We start from the raw sequence: 12,352 nt of genomic DNA, 5'->3' as shown, positions 1-12,352 counted from the left end.
AATAGGAAGACATAAATGCTGTTCCAAATGATGGGCATGCATACACAAAAACCTTTGTATATGTAATTTCCTATAACAGAGCAAATACCAGATTGGGGTGTGTGTGTAAATTTTAATCAGGAAAATAGCCTTAGTACTGCACTACCGATCCAAATGCCCACCCAGGGAAGGTATTAGCTAAACTTTAAAGAGACAGAAGTTGTGCTCATTTATCTCTTTAATCTTCTGTATCAAAATCCCTGCCTTTACACAAACATTTTACACTCTCTGTTGATTGTAGGTTAGTTGTGTTAATTTGGCATCTTATGTTCAGAATATTCCTGTTAATTTATTCAAGTTCAGCACATCGTCTTCTCCTTTTTCTAGTTTTTAGCAGATATGGAAAACAATGCACTCTTCAGAGATGACATTGAATGTCAAAAACTCATTATGGAAGCAATGAAATACCATCTGTTGCCAGAGAGGCGGCCCATGTTGCAAAGTCCTCGTACAAAACCTAGAAAATCTACAGTTGGTGTGTTGTTTGCAGTTGGAGGCATGGATGCGACTAAAGGTATGGATTATAGGATGTCTGTACTACAGATGAAAATGCACATATCACTTCAGGAGTTGAGAGGCTAGTTTGTAAGTGTTTTCACCTGTTCAGTGCAAAAGTATATTTTGTACTCTTCGTGCAAGAGCTGAAAACTGGTCCTACAAATGTGTGACTTGGTTTCAGCCAGATAAAAGCCGGCTGCGAGGATGCCTGTTAGCTGACATTTTGTAACTACCACTCCGTTCTCTTCTCCCCCCCCCCCCACTCCCAAAGGAAAATCTATGAAGCACTATGCAACTATGTTTGAAATATCGGTGGCTTATAGTAATAAGATTAAGTATGAACATATAAACGTATATGAACCACGTAACCCCCCCTTCCTGTAAACCCATCTGAAATACATGAGGGTGGGGTTTGGGTGGGTGGAACTGAAGGGTTCAGCTTGCTGGAATGTATGTGTTCCATGAAAATAGCACAGCTAGGCTTACAATATGGGTGCAGAACTTCTCATTGCTTGTACATTCACATATCTTTCTTAATCTAATAAATGATCAATGGAAACATAACCACATGATGGCTGTTATATTATTGGTGAAAATATACCAGCCTTACCTTAATCAAGTTCAACAAGTTTGCCTGTTTTGATTAAGAAAAAATGCAAGTGAAAAAGAAGTTATAATAAACTATTATATGATATTATTTCACCTCTGTGCACACAGATATTCAATGAAATAAGAAAAAAAATAATCCTAGAAATTAATATTGTTAATAAAGGTGTGTACAAACAATGCTGTGTATTCATAGTTCAAAAAAACCAAAGCTATCTCAGTATATTTAAATAATTACTAGTTACCAAAGTATTTTATTTAAAAGTTCTTGTAATGATTGCGTAAGTGGCCTTTCAAGCTGTGTTGAATATGGATTCTGAATATACAGCTGAACTTGCAGAACATTTTCTTTCTAGCTTCAGTTAGTATTTCATATTGCATGAATGAAAAAATTATGTTACACATATTGAGGAGAGAGCAAATATAAATTCCAGGAAAGTGAGACAGATCATAGTTCTACAAACTAGTTGATTTTATATCTGCCCATAAATTGTTGTTAACATTCCGTTCAGATTTGGTAGGACAAAATATTTAGCAAATGATTATTTGGAACTATATTTATGTAATCGCTATTGACATCACATCTCAAGTATGCACTTTGAAACTATGTGTGTGTATGTTGAGAATAATTATTTTTTTAAAGAAGTAGTCAGATTGTTTATCACTATCTGAACCAAATCTATGGTATTTTTATGGACAGTGATCACAAAGATTTGAGTTTTTTAATTAATATTATTTTATACTACTGCTAAGGAGCAACAAGCATTGAAAAGTATGATCTCCGTACCAATATGTGGACTCCTGTAGCAAATATGAATGGAAGAAGACTACAATTTGGAGTAGCAGTATTAGATGATAAGTTGTATGTTGTTGGTGGTAGAGATGGACTGAAAACACTGAATACGGTGGAGTGTTACAACCCAAAAACAAAAACTTGGAGTGTGATGCCACCTATGTCCACTCACCGACATGGTCTGGGTATGTATCTTTTTTTATAACTAAAAGCAAGATATGTGGTGTGATCAGCTCATTTCAATGACATGCTTCCTTGAAATTGCTACTTGGGCTTCTTTGGTACATTCGATATCAGTAGTAGGCAATTTGTAATAGACAAAAATCAGAAACAAACTTTAAAGGCTTTAATTTAATTGTCATCTCCAGCATTATGCTTTCTTATGTGTCATTCTTGGGAAGTAAAAGTATGGTCACTATATTGCATGTAGTGAGCTCCCGTCTTTCGGTCCCAGCTCCTGCCCACCTAGCAGTTCGAAAGCACCCCTAAGTGCAAGTAGATAAATAGGTACTGCTTTATAGGGGGAAGGTAAACGGCGTTTCTGTGTGCTGCGCTGGTGCAAGCTCGCCAGAGCAGCTTCGTCACGCTGGCCACGTGACCCGGAAGTGTCTCCGGACAGCGCTGGCCCCCGGCCTCTTAAGTGAGATGGGCACGCAACCCCAGAGTCGGTCACGACTGGCCCGTACGGGCAGGGGTACCTTTACCTTTATGTGCAGTTCTCTGAGACACTTTTTATACGGCATCTTAAACCCCCCCCCCCAATACAGTGGTACCTCGGGTTAAGTACTTAATTCGTTCTGGAGGTCTGTTCTTAACCTGAAACTGTTCTTAACCTGAAGCACCACTTTAGCTAATGGGGCCTTCTGCTGCTGCTGTGCCGCCGGAGCTGATTTCTGTTCTTATCCTGAAGCAAAGTTCTTAACCTGAAGCACTATTTTTGGGTTAGCGGAGTGTGTAACCTGAAGCGTATGCAACCTGAAGCGTATGTAACCCGAGGTACCACTGTATTGAGATTGACTTTCCTTTGAGGAGTGGGAGAAAGTCACTGGACCTTCTTTTGACAGAAAGAAGACTGGAAACATAGCAGTCAAAACCTAATGGCTCCAAAACCAAGAGATAATCTTTTTTGTTTTCCTTTTTCCCATTTCATTAATTTTGAGTGAGGGACCGAAGAGTTTTCATATTCTTAATTGGCAGTTGCAGAACATAGATATTATAGAAATATTGTGATATGTCTGCTTGTCAAGGCTCAAGTGTTTCTCTGTTCCTGTACATCAGCGGCTTTTGAACTTTGGGGCAAAATTATCAGGCTTCTTAAATGAGATGATCAATGACAGTAGGCAGGCTTTCCTGAGAGGCAGTTTATCCATCCCCATAAACATTGCAGCCTCGGTTCCTTTGGCAGAAAATTAATGAATTAATTACTAAAGGAATGAATGAATGATCCTATGTTGTAATGTAGTGGAGATACGGATGGACAAGATGTTGAATGTATTGTAGGATGCCTTTCAGTAGTTTGGCCAGGGTTTCATCTGAGTCTCAAAATACTCTGTAGAAGCCCTAGTTCTGATTTCCTCATCAGAAAAATAGATGAGGAAAGCATTTTTGATGATGTGACCGTTTGAAACCACTGCGGTATGTCATAAACAATTGGGCCATTTCACATTCTGAAATAATAGTGTCTTCTTAACTCAAAGGGGTGGCAGTACTGGAAGGTCCTATGTATGCTGTAGGAGGACATGATGGCTGGAGCTATCTGAATACCGTCGAAAGATGGGATCCACAGGCACGCCAGTGGAACTTTGTGGCTAGCATGTCAACCCCAAGGAGCACAGTGGGTGTAGCAGTATTAAGTGGAAAGTAAGTAGGACTAAAGAGAGAAATAAGGGCAAATATTCCATAACATTTTACTCAAAACTCATATATAAAGGAAATTTAGTAACACTGGAATGATATCGTCTACCAGAAGTTCAGAGTGTTAGGCTTTTGAATGATGCTGTGTATGCATGTTTTTGTCCTATCCACTTCTTGTTAAAATATTCATTGGGTATCAGGAAACATCCTGTGCTCATTAAATCCTTACTGTTAATTTCCTCTTGGATGTTTAATAGTTTCAGGACTGCAGGCAGGACTTCTTTTGTCCTAGAAATGGTTCCAGTAATTTGACTTAGTCAAATCTAGCAATGTATTTTTAATAACAAATTGATAATGCTGTATAAAATCCTGAAAACTCAAATGGTAACATAAGCAATTGTCTCTAGCAGTAAGATGGCTGAAGAGAAACTGAAAATTTTATCCATTTTAGGAAAGAAAATCAACAAGTTCTTGTTTTTTTCTGAGAAATATTATTCCTTCCTTGAAGTATCAGAATAGCTATCATTGTGGGAAACCCTCTGTAATGTGTATGGGTTGCTCGTGCGTAAGTTGCCGCCTCTCCAGGCTTTGTTGCCTTGCTAAACCTTTCAGTCTGGGCAGCCCTTCACTTCGTGGCTGACTCAGTCGCTAGCAGAATCCGTCAGTGGGCGTTTCTTAAATCTTTTCCAACATAAAAGTTGTTTGACACCCAGTCTCCTCCTACTCTCTCTGCGCGGAAGTCTTCTGCGCAGGGTGGGTGTGGGTAGCGGAGGACCCGTGCTCTCCCCGCTGGTGTCCGGTGAAGAGTCCTGGAGCCCTCTCGCCAATTCCCCCATCAGCCCCTCTATATCCCTGGTGTTGCGCTGATTTGCTTCCCCATCTGCGGAGCTGCCTCTCTCCCTGCTAGGCCCTTCTCCAGCATCATTTGAGAGCCTTCCCTCCGCCTCTAGCTCCGATGTCAGTTCCCTGACATCCTCTTACTATGTTTTTTTTATAATGCACTTTTTCCTAAATTATATGCTTCCTTTTTTGATGTTTTTGAATTTTTTTGCATCTTTGTTTATTTAGAAATAGAAAAGGACCACACAAGTAATGGGATGAAAAATGTAACATATATAAAACTTTCAAATCTGTTGTATAAATGAGCCCATAAATGTGGTTAGAATTACATTATTACTTTCAGATTTAAATGCAACATCAAAGGACAAGCTGCACCACCTACTGAGGTGGAAATGAATTGAGACAAAGCTGTTGTTTAAAACTGCTACTTTGTTACCAAGAAACTATAGGTAGGTTTTAAGAGAAGCATCAGAAAATGGGTGAGACTCTTTCAGAAATAGGTTCCCAAGAGAGTTCTCTTTGAAGCAAAGGCAGCAGCAGATTTCGTTGTCCCTGAGGAAGATTTTAAAGTGTTAGACTTAATGCTATTTTTTATTCTGTGGTAAGCCATCTAATTCAATGCCTACTTGAATATTTTGTGTGTGTGTGTTCAGAAAGTATTTCAACCATGTATTTGTATGCTTACAGGTTATATGCAGTTGGTGGTCGAGATGGAAGTTCTTGTCTCAAATCTGTAGAATGCTTTGATCCTCATACTAACAAGTGGACACCCTGTGCTCAGATGTCAAAACGAAGAGGTGGCGTTGGGGTAACCACCTGGAATGGGTTTCTCTATGCTATTGGAGGCCATGATGCACCAGCTTCTAACTTGACATCCAGGCTGTCTGACTGTGTGGAAAGGTATTAACGCAATAAAGTGTTGCTATGAAGATACAGTGGTGCCTCGCAAGACGAAAAGAATCCGTTCCGCGAGTCTCTTCGTCTTGCGGTTTTTTCATCTTGCGAAGCAAGCCCATTAGCGGCTTAGCGCTATTAGCGGCTTAGCGGATCAGCTGATAAGCGGCTTAGCGGATCAGCTGATAAGCGGCTTAGCGGCTTGGGGAAAAGGGGAGGAGGAAAAAACCCCCGCAGGAACTCGCAAGACATTTTCGTCTTGCGAAGCAAGCCCATAGGAAATTCATTTTGCGAAGCATCTCCAAAATGGAAAACCCTTTCGTCTAGCGGGTTTTCCGTCTTGCGAGGCATTCGTCTTGCGGTGCACCACTGTACTTAAGGTTCTCGCTGTCCCATTTCCCTCATTTACAGCATCCTAAAATTACCTGCATTTAACACTTGAGCATATAGTGCAGGAGGATGCAGAAAAGGAGGTAAAAAGTAAAAGATACAGGTTATGTAGAAGCAATTGATTTGGAGTATTTCTACAATGGTAGCACTTTTTATAGAACAGTTGCAAGAGACACCATTCAGAGAGATTTGGCATGGGCCAGGGTTTGGGTTTCACCACAACTGGAGATTTATTGTGTGGCTTTGAGCAAGATGCTGTTAACCAAAAGGATAGTAGTAAAAATCTACCAACTCGGGTCAGAATGTCAGTAAACAAAGACATTAGTTAACCAAAACAGAAGTGCAAATTCTATGGAGGATATTAATTTTAAAAATAAAGCAACAAAAAAGAAATTACATGAGAGATGTCAAATTCTATAAAGAATTTGTTTTCAGAAGCAGTCTGCAACAAGAGAATCTATCATACGTCTCGCCCAGCTCAGATGTAGATTCCTGGCTTGCTAAGTCAGTTTAGTAAGCTGGCAATGAGCACCGGGCCTGTGCTTTCATTCCTCTGCTCTCCTATTTGTATTCATATCTTGGTTAGCTTAAAACTACAGTTCTCTATTATGTCCAGAATGGGGAGATGTGGCTCAATGTCTGAAAACATTATGTCGGACCATGGCATTAAACCACAGATCTTCATTTTGGACAAAATGGGGAAATGTGGATTAAGCTGATTCAGATAAATGTGTTAAGGGGTAGGATGAACATGTTCTCAATTTGACAAATAGCTTGCCGGGAATGCACTTCCAAACAGGGTCTGTGTATGTGTAAGAACGGTACCAACAGTGATGAAAGAAAGCAAAAGATCTAGGTGAAGTTACAATGAAATCCATCAGAAGAAGTTCTGAAATACAAGGAGTAACAGGAAAAATTAGAATAGCATATATAATACTCTCTTGGCAGAACTTCAGACATATGGAACTAACCCTTACGTTGTTGTTTTTAATTCAGGTATGATCCCAAAACTGATATGTGGACTGCCGTAGCTTCCATGAGCATCAGCAGAGATGCAGTGGGAGTCTGCCTTCTTGGAGACAGATTGTATGCTGTTGGGGGATATGATGGACAGACCTACCTTAACACAGTGGAGTCTTACGACCCCCAGACGAATGAGTGGACACAGGTATTGCTTAAGGTTTGGAGGGTTCATACATCAATGGTGGGTTGAATTTCTGGCTTCTTCTGTTCAAGGTGCTCCCATAGCAAGTCTGGCTAGCAGAGCTCTCTGTGACCTTGGGAGGGCCACTCCAAGTCATAGTAGTCAATAGCAAGTAGTTAGCTTCATCATCTCAGTTAGTAGAAGGCAACATGTTGCTGTTTTTAAGAGTAATCTCAGCCTCTTTTGGAAGCCTGCCTTCAGCTCAGATTCAGTCATCCCAGGTGAGTGAGTGAAACCATGTGTAAATAAGAATCACAGAACTGTAGGGCTGAAAGGGACCTTGAGGGTCATCTAGTCCAAAGCCCTGCAATGCAGGAATCTTTTGCCCAATGTGGGGCTTCAACCTGTGACCCAGAGATTAAGAGTTTCATGCTCTACTGACTGAGCCATCCATCATGAACAGATTTCTGATTGTTCTGCTACTTTCTGCCCCTCCCTACATATGATTGAGCAGCATGTCAAACATCTTCTTTTCCTGATGCAACCAAGTCCTTTCCTACATGCTTTCCGAAAGAAAGGTGGAAGAAAAGGGAAATGTGATTATTTAAAATGGGAAGTACTGGAACTCAAGCCTACCAAAAAACCCCAAACTGATTCCATATCTCAAATATTCACCATCTGTATCTGACGGCAGTTATGTGGTGCAAGCATTCTACATAGATGCAGAATCGCTCGCATTTTTATCCAACTTGGGCGCACAGCGCAAACCTTACCATCTGCCCCAGGATAGGTAGCCACTTCATATCCAGTGGCTACCACCGGAAAGTGCAAATGAAATCTAAACTTAGAAGTTGCTCTTTTTGTTCTAGCTAAGTAATCAAGTTTTTCTCTGTAAACCCAGCAGAATAATTTTAATGTGGGGACACCTCACGCCCAGGGGCTAAATGCAGTTGTCCAAGCCTCTCTCTGGCCACAGCTTCTCCTTGGCCATGCATCCTCCACCTTTTTGCCTGGATGGAATATATCCTTGAACTCTGGTAATGCCTCTTGCTTGCCTGAATGAAGAACAGAGTTGCTCTGTCCATTTTTACCCCTGGAAAGAAGAGCTCTCTAACAGTAAGAGCTGTTAGTGGAACAGACTCCCTTGGGAAGTGGTAGATTATCTCCTTCCTTCGAGGTTTTTAAACAGAGGTTGAATGGCCACCTGCCACAGATACTTTAGTTGAGATTGTTGCATTGCAGTGGGTTGGACTAGTTGACCCCTGGGGTCCCTTCCAACTCTATGATTCTGTGACCCTAACCATGGCTGGAATATGGCCCCTGAAATCCTAGAAGGTAGTGTACCCTTGATCTGATGTATGCAGAAGGTGACATAAAAAGTATAATCTTCCTGTCCCTGCTTAACAGGAAACCTATGCCCTGTATTAATATCCTGCTCCATATTTTATATAATTGAGCTTTGACATTATATTTTAAAAACGATGGGGTTGAGTCCAGGTGACCTCCGGCTCAAACTAAGCGCTGATTGAAAAACAGGTAGCAAGTGATTCGTTCTCTTGCGCAACATTCATATTACTGTGGCTCTAATTTTTAAAAATAAAATATTTGCAACGCTAGCAAGCGTGCTTTGTCACTGACCCTTTTCCACCTTCTTCTCACCATTGCAGGTTGCACCATTGTGCCTGGGAAGAGCTGGGGCCTGTGTCGTGACTGTAAAGCTCTAATTACAAAGATATCCTTCTCTTCTATAGACTCGGAGGGGGGGTGCCCCCAAGTTACTAAATTATAATCATATAAGGTACTGTGTATCTTCACAGGGCAAAGAGTTTGGTCTTAATCTATTAGCTAAAACGTTTTTTAATTCAAAACGGACCAACATTATGCACTTTTTAAAAATGAGTAATGCAATTTATGTACATTGATTTGTAATGGAATACTCTGCAGCCAGCTGGCAGGTTACATTAGAAATGCGGCAACTGAAAAATAATTGGAGCTTACAAATTTTGGTTCTTGCTCTAGGAGGCCCTGAGCTCTTTGTTGTAATAAGCCTGGGCACAGTACCATTTCCTTTCCATTTCCATATATGTTTTTGGCATGTTCAGGATGCAGGTATTGACATTGCTTTCATTCCAAATAATTTGTCTTGACTATTGGAATATTATTGTTACTATTTTTACATGGTACAAAGACAAACCAAATGCAGATGGAATCAGAGTATCAAGGGTACCTCTTGCGTGGGAAATGCTATACATTTGATGCTTGAACTCTTCTCACCACAGCCGACATTTTGCAGCCTTTGTTTTTTAACCAAAGCCTCACTTTCATTATTGTCTTAGTATGCTATGGAAGTGTTTGTTCTATAGGATACTTTCTTCAAGAGCTTTTCAGCATCCACCACACTTACTGGATTTTCTAATCTTTTATGGAACTTTCTCTAGTCTATAAATATTTATATATCATTTCATATTTCTGAGCCTGATTGCAGTTTCACTGAGTGGATCTCTTCCTGAAAGAAATTCAGAAGTTGAAGTTGGGGGGTGCATTCCAATGCATCATTAAAAGTGACTTTCATTTGTGGTTTCTGAAGCATTCCATGATCTGAATTATATGTAGCTAACTTTAATTTACTTTGAAAGAGGAGTTTGCACAAATCTTAATACACTTTTATAAGGTGAAAACTCGTGCCATTTTTAGCAAGTGTTCCTTTAGCAAAAAGTGGGCATTACCCTACAACTGGTGCATCCTTTTGGGTTGCTCAGCTACTTCCAAAAAGACTGACAGTCTTTCCAAGGATCAGACTTGCGTAACTAAATTATTTAATACTGTAATAGATTTTCTTTAGTATTTGCCTTATGTTGACTTATTACACTACTCAGAATTACTTGGGTGTTCCAAGTGCTCTATGAAACTTTTATATTTTCTTTTGTGCCTTGTTTCTTACATGTTCAAATATGTTATGTAACATTCTGTTGTACTTTATCTTGGAAAAATCTGAATATGTAAACTAAAGGATTTCTTTTTTCCTGAAAGTAAATGGAATGTGTCTGACAAATAGTATTTGCACACTTGTAATTTTTTAATACAGTTCTGAACTTTGAAGTTCACAATTAACTATTAGTTTAAAGGGGAAGTGGCATTCTACTTCAGTGTATAAGTCCTGTCCTGTTTGTTATCATTTTACAAATGATTTTGTGATGCCTTATTCATACAAGTAATCAATATGGACACACAAATGATAAGTATCATAACCAATACCCAAATTTAGCAAGGGGTGAGCTGGCACAAGGTAATTAAGTGTTATGGCTGTCTTACATTAAACCTGCTTGGTAAAAAATGCATTGGCATAAATATACACGTATGAGTTTAGTTGTCCAAAAACAGATGTTTGCAGAGTCCGATGTATAGATGTGGAAAAGGTTCCCCAAACCACTGCTCTAAATTATATAGGGTAATCTACTTTATCAAAACAGAACTGTGGCACCTGTGATGGAGTGGGTGCAAAAAAGCACGGTTTGGCACTGCAGAAGCATGTCACTTGGGCTAAATTCTCCTGCCATCTATTAATGGCAGAAGGCCAAGTCTTCAAGCAGTGGTCACTACTCCTGTTACACGTTCTGGGTTGTGACTGCACCCAGGTTTTGACATCTAGATGACATCTTATGTAGTGTTACCTTGAGCAGTCTTAGCCACCGATTTTTTTAATGCATTGAAAACAACATTAAGGGTTCATCTACCCTGGAGCTTAATGTGGATTTGATGCTGCTTTTATGTCTTCCCTCCTCCATCCCAGCAAACACATGACATTGGCCTCATCCAAGTGGCAGCCCGTAACCTCCCTCCAGGAAATTTGGATTTTCCAGATCTACGGATGATTCATTAAGGGAAGAAAATCTATTACAAAATTGCGTGTTGATCAAATGCGGATGCACTGTGTGGCTGGGGTGCTTTTAAAAAAAAAATTCGGGTACCATGTATTGCCTGCACCCCTCACCTACATTTTGTTTCCATCAGCTCAAAGGAGAGTATGCAACCTAACCATTTTTCACTAGTTGTTACTAAAGACACATTTGCAGGATTATTTTTTTAATCAAAACAGCTCTTTTGCACAAACTGCTCTTGCACTGATAAGCTGCATTCAAAATAAAATTTGCCCTTGCTGGTACAGGAAGCAGGAAAGGAAAAGGCAGTCTTTCAAAGAGGCAACTCCAAATCCTTCCCTGGCCTGGAGCAACACACACATTTATTTAGTATTGCTCTTTTGTGCAAATAAGTTAGTATTTCAAAAATAAAATAAGTTCAAAAGCTGCGCGTGCGTAGGTAAACAAATACCCGCGTGCATGCCAAAATGGACCCGTGGTTTCAAAATTTTATGGTGGGTTGGGTACTGATTGAAGGGAGTAGACAGCAACACTTAGCATTAATACACACAATTTTGAAACAGGTATACACTCACTCACCTTGCTTCTGTCCCTTTAAATACCAACAGTTTATTTTGCACCCTTTCTAAACCCACATTAGTGGCTTGAAATGCAGTAAGGTGGTCTCTAGTCACATGTTTATGTTACTTTACACCAGGGAGGGAGCAGGGATGTCTTCACCCCCTATGTGTACTGCCTGTTTGGTTTCCTTGTCCCTGCGACCCTCACTGCACACTCCTCCCCATGAAGCTGTCATATGCAATGGCTGTCTCAAATATACACTTCTCAGCTTAACCCCAGAGTGTGGTTTATGTTTCTAAATCAGATAGAAGCTGATTTGAGGGAAAACACTAGGATAGACATGCATTGTGGCTAACGTCACGAGTACTCATCTTCCAACACCAGTTGTAGGAATGCACTGGAGCCAAAGTACCATAAATAGTCAGGTGTAATTGGCCCAAGACACTTTCAGGAAGCAAGTTACTATAGTTACCCTGTTAAGACACTCTTGCAGATTGTACTAGATGAGTACCTTCCAACTCTACAATTCTATGATTCTAACCCAGTTAAGCCTCCCCAGCACTAACTGAGGAAATTGTTGAAGCTTCTGTTTCACCCCTACTGACCTACTGAACCACAAACCTACTTTTCCTAGAATCCTACTTTTCCTAGAATCATCCTTTGGCTGTCCTACAAGGCATTAGAACGGGTCAGCAACCTAAGGCCCATGGGCCGGAAGTGGCCTGAGGAGGTCGTTTGACTGGCCCACAAACTGCCCCCAAACCGAGCTGTGCTAAACCAGCGCGGTGTGGGGACTTGCTTCCGTGGCGCCCAAAATCGCATCTAAGGACGCACAGACGCCGAAAACTGCAGGTG

The 12,352-nt window shown here is 40.4% G+C and overlaps 1 protein-coding gene and 2 long non-coding RNA genes across 5 annotated transcripts in view; all 3 read left to right on the top strand.

Annotated features, from left to right (window-relative positions):
• KLHL5 (kelch like family member 5) overlaps nt 1-10,110 on the top strand; it is a 46,321-nt gene extending 36,211 nt beyond the window's left edge. For all 3 annotated transcript variants that reach the window (XM_083459922.1, XM_083459923.1, XM_083459921.1), the window contains 6 exons: nt 367-553; nt 1,897-2,121; nt 3,634-3,796; nt 5,318-5,530; nt 6,911-7,082; nt 8,726-10,110. In XM_083459922.1, coding sequence (XP_083316048.1) covers nt 367-553; nt 1,897-2,121; nt 3,634-3,796; nt 5,318-5,530; nt 6,911-7,082; nt 8,726-8,782 — 1,017 coding nt within the window. In that variant the 3' untranslated portion in view covers nt 8,783-10,110. The remainder of the gene's footprint in view (nt 1-366; nt 554-1,896; nt 2,122-3,633; nt 3,797-5,317; nt 5,531-6,910; nt 7,083-8,725) is intronic.
• Nucleotides 1-12,352, top strand: part of LOC310686438 — a 425,293-nt gene that overhangs the window by 217,930 nt on the left and 195,011 nt on the right. The window lies entirely within an intron of this gene.
• On the top strand, nt 2,129-3,387 carry LOC310686448. Its single transcript, XR_014515926.1, has 2 exons — nt 2,129-2,383; nt 2,653-3,387. It is a non-coding gene; the product is annotated as an uncharacterized lncRNA (long non-coding RNA).

The sequence above is a fragment of the Podarcis liolepis genome (assembly GCF_965112155.1).
Source record: "Podarcis liolepis genome assembly, chromosome: 9".
Taxonomy (NCBI): Eukaryota; Metazoa; Chordata; class Lepidosauria; order Squamata; family Lacertidae; genus Podarcis; species Podarcis liolepis.
This window is presented reverse-complemented; position numbering and strand designations above follow the sequence as displayed.